The 11,937-nt window shown below is 41.1% G+C and overlaps 1 protein-coding gene across 3 annotated transcripts in view; it reads right to left on the bottom strand.

Annotated features, from left to right (window-relative positions):
• Positions 1–470: 470 nt before the first annotated feature.
• PLEKHA8 (pleckstrin homology domain containing A8) overlaps positions 471–11,937 on the bottom strand; it is a 67,981-nt gene continuing 56,514 nt past the window's right edge. For 2 of the 3 annotated variants that reach the window (XM_079152119.1, XM_079152121.1), the window contains one exon: positions 471–527. In XM_079152119.1, the coding sequence (XP_079008245.1) occupies positions 486–527 (42 nt within the window). In that variant the 3' untranslated portion in view covers positions 471–485. Of the gene's footprint in view, positions 584–11,937 lie in introns of all 3 variants that reach the window. The other variant, XM_079152120.1, reaches the window with a different exon arrangement.

The following is an 11,937-nucleotide window of genomic DNA, read 5'->3' as shown; positions in this document are numbered from 1 at the left end:
CACACTGAGGGTTAAATGAAATAATCTTACAAAGGCGTTCACATGCTTGATAGTATCTAAGTATTCAGGAATAATATAATTGTTATTTAGAAAGAAGGCAAACACCAACAGAACCCCAAAACTTAGCCCAGTCTGCTGATACTCCAGCAGAACCAAATAGTTGTTACTTAAATCAGATCCCCAGCTGGCACTAATTTTCTTCTATTAATTCCACCATAAAAAAAATGGCCATATATTAAATGGAGGTAGAAAGATGGAGAAAGAATTTGTTAACCTGGCCGAAAGCAAATGCCTTGGATTAACAGGAAAAAATTTCAGACTTCTTCTGGTTACAACTGAAAAAACCTCATTACAATGAGATTTAATGAAGTGGGATTTGAGGACTTACGCAACTCCGAAGGAGGCATGCAGCTGGCCCCAGGCAGGATTTGCTCCACATCCACATGCTCCCTTGCTCGAGGTTGTTGTTCCTCTGGGCTGCGATCTCAGCTCTTCATGTTGTCTTTATTTCCTCCTCCTGCAGCTCTCTGTGGAGCAGAGCAGGCAGGCTATAGATGGGTTGTGCCACTCCGGTTTAGTAGCCCTAGAAGAAGGGACACCCTCTCCTGGTCTCCAGACATGCGGTCCCCGGGAACACCCAGGACAGGCCTGTTCTGGATTACATGCCCACTGCTGCTAGAGACCTGGGGACTGTGACTGGTAGGCCAATCTGAACTCAAGGAGTGGGGAAGGGACGAACTCAAAGAAAGGAGTGTGTTCCAGGATGAGAGGGGAGGAGAGGACACAAAATACATCAGATGTCCTCTGGAACGCAGAGAGCAGAGTCCTGAGGAAAGTGTCAGGCCTACTCATCCCTAGTTAGCTATTTTTCTGGACTCTTCAACTGGGATACGGCTGTCAGGCATCACAGCTGGCTCTGGGGAGGAGAAGGAGGTGTGGTGTTCACATAGGAATTAATTAGGTGAGGTTGTCCTTGGAGGTGGCATGACGTGTAGTGCAGAGTGGAGAGTCTAAGGACAGTGGTGCTCTGTAAGAGAGGGACAAGAGACCCAAATAAGAAAAGACTTATTCAGCCAGGAAAACCCCAGGCATGATGGATGATGGAGCCGTACTTCCTTTGTATATAATAGTAGAATAGTAATTATTTTTACTACCACTATGGTTTTCTGTTTTTTTTTTTTTTTTTTTTTTTTTCTTTTTGCGGTACTGGGGATTGAACCCAGGGTCTCGTGCTCGCAAGGAATGCACTCTACCAACTGAGCTATCTCCCCAGCCCACCACCATGGTTTTCTGAGGTTTTATTTTTTTATTTTTTATTTTTTTAAAGACAGGGTCTCATTATGTTGCCCAGGTTGGTCTCCAACTCTTGAGCTCAAGAGATCCTCCTGCCTCAGCCTCCACATAGCTTGGACCGCAGGCACAGGCCACTGGGGCCAGCACCATTTCCAGAGCTCTCACCCTGTGCTCAGCACTGTGCTACCATGTCACGCTCAACTCCCAGTCTGATGCGTACTGCAGCCTCATGATAGCTGTGAGTCCCGCTGTGGAGGAGGAAGTCTGCCAGTCCCACATTCTGTCTTTCCATACCCATGACAAGATGAGGATTTAGGATTTTCCAAAGTGAGAATTGGGGGTTTTCTAAAACTTTGTGGGACACAGAGAAAGAGAGGGTCTTGAGCTGCTCTTACACATGCTACAAGAGAACATAGGGCTTCCTTTGTTTTTCACAAACACAATGCCAAATGGTCTTGGAACAAATGCTCACTGAACAGAGCTCACAGCTCCATTCTCTCATCAGTCATGGCCGGCTGGCTGGGTTTGATCAGCATAAGCGGATCCTGAGCTACAGCTCTATTGCCTGGCAATTTCACTTGGGCAGGGAAAGGGCTGACATTTCATTTCCAAACTCACAGCAGCACAAAGAAAGAAACCTTTCAGCTCCTCCGATGGACTGCAGCCAATTCATGTGCAGAATTCCCATGTTGCTAAGAGTCTTTCTGGCTTCTTCTAAGAGGGCTGTCAGCCACTCCAAATGGCTCCCCCGTCCCCACTTTTCATTTGTTTCAGAGCACTCAGCAAGTCTCTAGGTATCATATGGGTGTTCAATTTTTTTCCTTAGGCCCCCAAAGAATGTTACAACACTACTGAGTTATATAAAATGGGATGTTTAGATGAGTAATATCTTTGTGTGGGTAAAGGAATGGCAGCTTATAAAAGAAATTATCAGTGAAAAAAATGTGGTGAGATAAAATTAAAAGTAACTTGACAGGAGTTTTAAAGCACGTTAGCTTTCTGTTGCTGTGACAAAGTGCCTGAGATAAACAACTTAAAAGGAGAAAGGACTTCTTTTGGCTCAGGGTTTCAGTCCATTGTTGCTTGGCTCTGTTGGACTGGGCCTGTGGCAAGGCAGCTCATCAAGGCAGGAGTGTGTGGTGGAGCAGAGGCAGGAAGCAGTCACAAACCAGGGGACAGAGAAGAGGCAGAGCCGAGGTCCCACAATCCCCTTCAAGGGCCCACCTTCAATGACCTAAAAACCTCCCACTGGGCTCTACCTCTTAAAGATTCTACCAGCTCCCAAAAGCTTTTAACATGTGGGCCTTTGGGAGACATTCAAGATCCAAACCACAGCAAAAGGCTTTTGCCATAGGGACTGGACTCTGCCATGTTCTAATACTCTCATTAAATCTTGCATCAGAGTGAATGCCGAATGGAGAGGAAGCATACCGACTACATAACGTGGGAGAGACCCTTGGATGAAGGTTTTCTCTTGATTCAGGAATGAGCTACTTCTTGCTCCTTGTTTGACCCATCTGTTCTTGGTAAAGTCTTCCCACCTACCTTGAAAACACCCTCCCCCCACCTCGAACCTGCTCCACAATAAGTCCTTTCTAGAGGAAGGAAGAGATAAGGATTCCCATCCGTCCCCAACTCATCAATCAACTTCGAGAACCTGAGATTGTAATGAAGATTCTGGATTTTACCAATTCCCCAGTGGGGGATGGGAGTAAGTTGTTCTTCCTTGCTAGAAAATTGGGTCTTTCTCTTCGGCTATTATCTGTTGAAGAGATTTAAGGCACAAGGACGAGGTTGGATTTCTTCCATTGCTTAATTGCTGGTGAATTTATTAAAATTGGCTTTTACTTTAAATTTTTATTTATTTTGGTTATTTTGTTAGGCTTCAGGGGTGGGGATTCTGTGATCTGACCTTATTTACCTGAAAAGATCCCAGGGTACAATTTTAAAGGACTAAACTAGCCCTGGGGGTCTCACTCTGGGCTGCACTTTAGAATCACTGGGGAAATTTTAACAAAATTAGGGACAGGCCACATTTCTGAGACTGATTCAACCTGGAGAGGTCCAGACATCACCGTATTTTAATTTGCTGGTTTTAAAAGTTCTAGTAATTCTAACTGTATACAGCTAAGAACTATGACGTGGACCTGATCTTCTAAGTTTTTATAGTTTGATACCTATAAGCATCACTTATACAAACACGTTATATGTGCAACAACTAAGTATTTTTGAAAACATAAATTATTAATACTCTGAGTATTCTGTCACTTTAAGCATTTCTTGACCAAGTAAGTAGGAGGGAACAGAAGAGATGTGCCTGGTTTTGTTTCAGGATATCTTTATGTAGTTGGATAACCAATATATCTGACAGAACCAGGGAACACCGACTGGGGAACCCCAACTTCTGAAACAGCCCTGGAATCCAACCATGAACAAGGAAGGCACTGCCAGATGCTGGGTTCACTGACTTGAAGGTGAAGTTCACAATTTAATGGGAGAGGTAGCTATGCCAATGACTAGAACATAACATAAAAGAATTAGTCCAATCACCTGGGAGTCTTTCCTGCCCCTAAGTTCTAATTTACAGGTATCATTTAGAATGAAGTGGTGTTTAGAGGTTAAGTTGATGGCTGAGATTTTGTGTGTCTAGGGAGTTTTTGAAGTGCTTCCAGGAATGGGAAAGGGGAAAGCTTATAGGGCCTTCCAAATTTGTAAAAGGACTTGAATCATGGCACGGAGTCACAAGGGGGCAACCTCAGAGTCAGGTTGGAAAAGCAGAGAATTCAAAGATCAAGGTTGTAGCCATCGCACTGAGAGTATGGAGGCTGAGGCCGGCTCTGAAGACAAAGTGGGTACAGAGAGAAGGAAGAAAGAAAGGATTGTGGAGCATCTGAATTTTTGCCTTAGAGTCTAGAATAATGGTGATGCCATTGGCTTGGAAGCTGGTGTTTTGGTGAAGGACATCTAAGGAAAGATGATCAGGAGGCAGGTGGCCTGCACCTCAAGTGTAACTTCAGGGTAGTCTGCAGGGAGCCTGGTATCTGAAGACATGTGGTCACAGAGTTAGCAAGTTTGCGGAGAGCCAGGTCTAAATCAAGTGCTAGGTGTAGGTCATCACATATTCCCCTGGGGAACAGATTTGGTCAGTGAAGCACGATGATCAGGAAAAAGAGAAGGCTTAGAGTTCACCAACTAAGGTGATCTCATAAAGGATTTGAGGCATTTAAAATACCTAAACATCATTTCAACAAATTAGAATCTCAAGCCTAAACAAAAGGCCCTACAACTGCCCAAGCACAAGTGCCAGCAAAGATATGACAACTCTGTTCTTAAGGAAAGAGGTATGTTCATACAGCAAACCACCTGAAATGTGATCTATCAGTGCTTTTGTCAAATCACCAATATTCATCAATTCTCCATTAACCTGAACCATGCTGCTCCAGAGGCACCAACTCCATTTTGTGCCTCTGGAGAGAACAACCTTGACAGTGCTGGGATGTGTAATGTGTGCCCAGAAAGAAAGGGTCACCGGCAGCTCTTCTGATCTGCTTATATGAATGTAAGGACATCAGCTCTAGGATAGTTCCATTTGTCTTACTCTTTGAGTTTCTCCATCACTGTCATAGAGCACAAATTTTCCTGGTGTGTCCAAGTTCTTGTAGAATGATGATAGACAGGAAATGCATCAGTATTAGCAGATTCTAGAGTAATAGAAAGTGACAAATACAGCCATAATTTTCTTAGTTGGTCCCTCATTACCCCTCCCTACTGGAAGGCAGGACAGAAATTCAACGTGTTCTTTCTGAAATCAGCTCTATCCACCCTCCTGAAAACCTGTCTTTGCATGGTTCTCAAGATGGTACCTACCTGAACACTCAACTGCACCCAGGTATGGAGAAGCAGGAGGTATGACCAGTTCTCACGCAGCTTGTGCTGACAGTATTGATAGTAACATTAACATCATTGGAAAAAAAAGATGGTGGGATTCAGTGTGTGTTGGGAGGCTGCCCATAACTTAGAATAAGCAAAATCAATATACACTGACTTCAGGTACAGCACTTCCATTTTATAGTGAGGAGGATGGTGGTGATTCCTCGATGTACCCCATCTTAATTTTTCTTTAAGTTCTGCCCATACTCCATGTGGAACAATGATAAGTTTGTTATAGTCATTGTTTCAAGGGGCAGAAGACCACTAAAATCAGAACAAGTAAAAAGGTCAGAGCAGCATATTGTAAGGTACACACTTCTCAATAAAAGAATTCTGGGGCAGGGGCCATGGCTTCCTGAAGGCTGGAACCAGGAAGGGAAATGGCTCCCTGCGACTACAGGTTCCTTCTCTTTGCTTCGTGCTTGCTGCAGCATCCTCTATTTGCTTTCTCTTTTCTTGGGCACATGGCCACCCAAGCCCCAAACTTAATATGCCCCTTTTTCTCAAGTACCTAATTCCGCCTGATTCCTCAGTTTCCCTCTCTTTAATCCCTCCCATCTCTAATTCTTAAAGAGGTGTCTAAAGAGGACCCAAGTGGACAATGGTAGGAAGATTCTCTGAGAATCTACTCAGAGAACGGGTTCCACTAACTACTTTGGCATTCAAATGATTCAGGCAGAAAAAAAAAAATTGTCTGCTATTGAATGTAAACTAAACACACAATCACTCAGACACTATGCTTAGCAATTTCATCTATTATTTGTTTTGCATTTGTGGTTTCTCTGAAAACAGAATTAAATCAGGCCAAAGGACAGAGCTACCTTGAAAGGAGCTAATCTTACCAGAATGCTTAGAATACCCAAGGCAATGTCATTACGGTGGTTGTTTGATGCTTTGAAATTATCTTTTGTTGAGGTTTTAAGCAGTTTTATGAAGATTTTGAAGCTGGGCAGCCTGGATTTGTAGCCTGGATCCAGGATGCATGGGATGTAGGTCTTAGGCAAGGAGTTTCCCAATTTGTGCCTCTTTTCTCACCTGTAACTTGAGGATAAAAACAGTACTTGCCCTACAGAGTTAGGAGGAAGAGCAACTGTGATACATTTTTCAAGGTTTTAGGATGATGCCCCCAAGGCATGTGTATTCCATGAATGATACTTATTGGCAGACTCAAGTAAGCAAAAAACCACACAAAAATATTTGAGAAACCCTTAATAAAATACTTTAAAAATAAGTTTATTATAACTAACCAATATAAAATCTGACACAGTTTCAAACATTTTTCAAAAAAGGAAAGCCCTCCCTGGTTTCCCCTCCCCATGAAATACAGAATAACTTGACAGAGAGGCAACACGAACCTAAACATGAAATTCTCATTCATCAGTTGGTCCTAAAAAGGCTCCAACACATTATAGTCTAAGTCAAGATCCATTAAATTAAAAGGTCAACAATCCATTGGACACTTTTGTAGTTTATCTTGCTTTCTACTGACAATATGATGCTCATTCAAAATGCTGAAAAGACAAGTACGGTAACATAAGACTGCATGTGACAGATATTCAAAGTGCACGGATCTATGAAACCACAAACATTCATACAAATACTAGGTGTAGAATTAAATACTGACTTAAAAATTAATCCAAGGAAATCTATGTACATTTTTAGCCTTTGGCATCTGGTCTAACCTGTTTTTTCTTTATATAGACATCATTTTGTTCAATCTATTAACCAGAATAAATTTATTTGAACACATTTCTCATCTAACACAGATTGTCCACAGCCGATTTCACATGAGGTAGTTGGGCTGTTTAATGACACAAGGGAGTTATACATTAAACATGCCATGAAACTGGCTCATCAGCCTTGTAGATCACCCTTCTTATCATAACTGACTCCATGTACACCTGTGAATAGACACACAGGTGTCTGTGTGGATGAGATTAGCTATGCAAGGGGCAGTGACCACCACAGGGTGGTCTGTTTGTAAGGTACAGGGAGAAAATACTGACCATACTTTAAAATATACAAAACATTTAAAACAAGCAGGATTTTGTTCTTATGTTCTCACACAGCTTAGATGAAAACATTTTTAAATCTGAAAGAGAAATGATTCATAATAGTATCCAAAGAAATTTGAAAAATTTTGTATTGCAGATTAGTGGTATGTTTTTCCTTTTAATTAAAAGCTATATAAAAACAGTGGAGGAAAGAGAGCAATGCATGCGTCAACTGTACCAGAGAGGCACCATCAATGACTGTTTCATCATGCCCTGGAATGCCTGAATGTAGCAATGCAACAAGAAATCATGCAAATGGTCACTGCCGTAGGACTACTGACTGAGACAGAATGGGAACTGGGAACATTTACAAGGAAGGCCTAGTGAACAGTATGTTTATAGAATTGCTGAAAGGACCCATAGTGATCTTGTACTATAAACAGTCTTAAAAATACCATTAGATAGCTAGTGAATATATTTTGTCACTACTATGAAACCCCTGAGTAAGCAACTGCAGATTACAAAGGGTCATACAGAAGAAGAATGTATTTCTAAATAAAGCATTCTATATGCAGTTCACAGGGATAGAGGTTGTGCTGTACACACCGAATAGTGTGCACAGACTGTAAAATATCACAAAGCATCTAAAGTCAGGCCCTCTAAGACCAAACACATTAGCTCACCTAACTGAACAATGGCTTAAAATTTGCTTTACTTACTTATAAATTCTACATCTAAAAACTTTAACATTTAAAAAAGGTTGGTATTTAAAAGAAATGAAATGTGAGGGTAAGGAAGCTGAACAGTTGTAAAACCTATGACTAAAATCAGAAGCAACTGATTTTAATCAATAATTCAGAAATGCACCATTATATAACCAAGTTCCAATAGGACATGGTAATCTAAGAGGGGGAAAAAATTAAAGGAAAAAAGTTCCTTCAGAAAGTTTCCAAAATGCCTCACATCAGTGTGTCATGACCCTCTGACTCTATTGCTTTATCTGACATTTCTTTATAGATGATTTTCATCAGATTGTTTCCTTTATTTAAATTTTTTTTTTTTCTTTCAGTAATAGAGATTGAACCCAAGGCCTCCCACATGCTAGGCAAGTGCTCTTCTACCAGAGCTAAATTCCCAGCCCTTTATATTTTGAGACAGGGTCTTGCTCAGTTGCCCAGGCTGGATTTGAACTTGTCAGCCTCCTGCCTCAGTCTCCTGAGTAGCTGGGATTACAGGCATACATATGCTTGGCTTATAAAAACTTCTTACTTCAGCTCTTTTCCTCAAAGTTAACGAAGTGTACTTTATTTACTGGTCCCAAGCACATATTTTCTTAATTAAAAACACTTCTAAAAATATGAAGCATTAACTTTCTGGTGATGTATTTGGAATAATCAAAAGACAAAAACTTCCCCAGTGGCACCACCCGATACCAGCTGGCCTCTCAGGTATTACACACTGCGGCATTAGCTGCCCTACAGTTATAAATGGAAAGGGGGGTTCTGCCCAAAGTTCATGCAGCCTGGCTAGATTAGTGCCAAATGCCTCCCTAGGCTAGAAACTGTTACTGGTCCAACAACTAGAAGTGGGGATAGATTTGGTATATTAATGGGAGCACTGCTGAGGATTTTCAGTATTAAAGGAGAGAGAAAAGCCACAAGGTTGAACTGTGGAATTCAGATGTCTCCATCAGGAATAATGGGGGAAGCTTTCATTTTCAGAATGGTACACAAATAATAATGAGAAGGCAACTCAAGCCACTACTTACATATCCTAATGAATGTGTGAATTCCCAAATGTGTAGTGGATGTGTAAATTCCTAAAGTCCATTCCATGGGGGGCTCAGTATTCTCAGAGTCCCCTTCTGGAACTTCCTTCAGAGCTGGATCAAGAGCTCACCAAAAAATCACCTCCTTCTTACAGATAAAGTTGGTTTAGACCCCAAAAGGTACCCCTTCAATTTACCATTTTTCACCAGTATTAGCTGTAATGAATCAGACTTGCTTTCAAAGGATAAGACTTGCCATCCTTGAAAAGCTTTTATTCAACACTACACACACACACACTGATCCCTGGTGAGGGCAAAGGTTGGCTTCCACGAGTGAGGATTGATGAAATCGAGTGTGTGAACTGTTCACAACAGGTCAGTAATGCTGCTTATTTGCTTCTGCTAATATCTAGTAAGACACCTCCTTTTTCTTTAGGTTCTCTCTAAAGGTTATACTAGAATAGTAATTCTAAAAGTGTTCTGAGCAGTAAAAGAAGGACTACTCTTTCAACAAATATACCAGAGTTTGCATCTCTCACTGTCAGGGTGAAAAAAAGCTTAGGTGTTCCAGAACTCTTGTAGTACTATGGGAAAAAGCTTTAAGTATCTTTTCTCATTGTCTCCTTCTTAGAAAATAATTGCAAATCAGTATAAATTATATCTTTAACTAAAATGAAGAAACAAATACCACAGATCCAGGAGGAAGTTCCAATTTTGCTAAGGTTCAGGCCAAGCTTCATTTGTTGTTTACTATGAGGTTTACCAAAAAATAAAATACTGTTTTATTTAAGTTTTGCACATCTTAGGCAAACTTAATGCTCCAGTGAGGAACAGGGCTGGAAAACGGGTGTTTGGAAGCTGGAACTTATTCAAGTTATACAAGCTATTCTGTCTGATCTGGGTTCCCAATGGCCCGAGATAATATTAAACTCCTCTTCCTCCAAAACCTGAGTCATAAACACCTATACAGTACCTATAAAAATGTGAAACAGCAGCTTTCCTTTGTGTGCACTCAGAGCCTTGACAACAACCTGAGGTTATTTTCAAAGAGCTCAACTCCTTTCCAAGAGACCACAAGAGTTCACCTGAGATGATGAGGAGCACTAGCAGTTGCTTAGAACAGTCGTACTTCACAACATCAACTGGCATGGTGCCTAAAGCATCTTTTCTCAGAGTACAAGCAAAGACTGCTTTTTCTTTTCCCTTTTAGGAAGTTATTTCAATCACAGGAGGTCTAAATTGTCCCCTAATCTCACCCTCTTATTCATCCCAGTCAGAGAATGAGATTCATACAAAGTACTCACAGAAGTGGAGGAAAATAATGTACACACCTTAGCAGTTGCTGACAGTGAATGTTAAAATACAATACAATCAATATCATTTTATCGCCCTTTTTATCCCTGGTCTTAAAACATATGAAGCTGCTTTTCTAAATTTAAGTATTTTCCAGAAGTTCTTATGTAGATGAAATACCTGCTTCATTTAAAAAAAAAATCTGATTTAACTTTTCTTCTGGGATGGTGGGGTCTCGCTATGTTGCTCAAGTTGGCCTTCAACTCCTGGGCTCAAGCTATCCTCCTCCTACCTCAGTCTATCAAAGAACCCTACTTGCTTCATTAATTTCAATTAATTAAATGAACACACGAAATCAGTACCCCTTCGTATATGAATCTCTCTGCTAAGGAGATGATCTTCCTGTACTAGGGGTCTATAGCAAGAACAGCATCATCCACAGCTGCTCCATTCACTTATGTCCCTCAAAGGACCTCACCATGGGAACTACCTTGTGCTGGAACTTCCCTTTCTGTTACCAGAAGGAAGTAGCCTCTGATGGAGAAGGCACTCATGGCTTCTCTCCTATGCACAATCCAAGCAGACTGGCCTACCACTGGGAGATGAGGGCCCCTGTTTGGGGATCACACTTTGTAGAACAATGCCCACCCAAGGTTGTTTTATGAAATTCTCAAGTCCCATCTGTAAATTCTGACATCATCCAAAGCTTTTAAGATTAATAAGCAGCTGCATTTAGTTTGTTCCATACTCTTGGTCATTAAGCTGAGCTCAATGAGGGAGGAGATTCTAGAGTCATAGCCACTGAATGTTAGGCCAAGATTCGGTGCTAATGCTAGCTCAGTTAAGAATGTTGTTGAGTAAACCTGCTCTCCATTTAACTTATTTACTATCACTACTTAAATGATGAGCCTTTTTCTCTTTTACAAAGGATAAATGTAGTTTGAAAAAGACTGGGAATTATGAAAACTCAAATTTAATTGAATGGTTCTTCAACTTTGTGTGCATAAGAATCACTTGGGAAGTTTATCCAAATGCAGATTCCTCAGTCCCAACCCCAGATTTGGGTTCTTCAGGTATCCTGGGAATGTTCTTGAATAAGTACTCCACATCTGACTCTAATACAGAGGCGGCGGTCCACTTTGAAATCATCTGGCTCCTCTACTTAAGAGACAACCATAAACAGATCCTTTTACCTCTAAATTTTACTTTTGAAGTGGGAAAAAAATTCCCTGATGTGTCAACTTTTTGTTGTAATGTCCAATTGAGATAACGCATAGGAAACAGGCTGGCAAAGAGGGGGGCACTAGGTAGGTGTCATTTTGAATGACCTGGCCCACCACTACCACTGTCATCCAGAGTAGGCATAGGGCACACCACTCAGCTCATGGAGCCACAGTCTTCTACCTATCAATGGGGATGGCAGTCCTTGTTTGTGTCTTCCAACAATCTCCTGGTCACAGCAATGACTGAACCTTTTCACTTGAGAAGAGAATTCATTGAAAACATCTACAGAAAGCAAATTCTACATTGTAATTGCTTCAACAAAGAGGCTTACACTCCAAGTGCTCATTCTAATTCTAAGGAATTTAAACATTTACTGACTTATCCTTGGTACAGAATTTGCTCATTTATAGCTTAGGTTTGGGTGTACCTTAAAAA

Source organism: Sciurus vulgaris (assembly GCF_902686455.1).
Source record: "Sciurus vulgaris genome assembly, chromosome: 8".
NCBI classification, from domain to species: Eukaryota; Metazoa; Chordata; class Mammalia; order Rodentia; family Sciuridae; genus Sciurus; species Sciurus vulgaris.
This window is presented reverse-complemented; position numbering and strand designations above follow the sequence as displayed.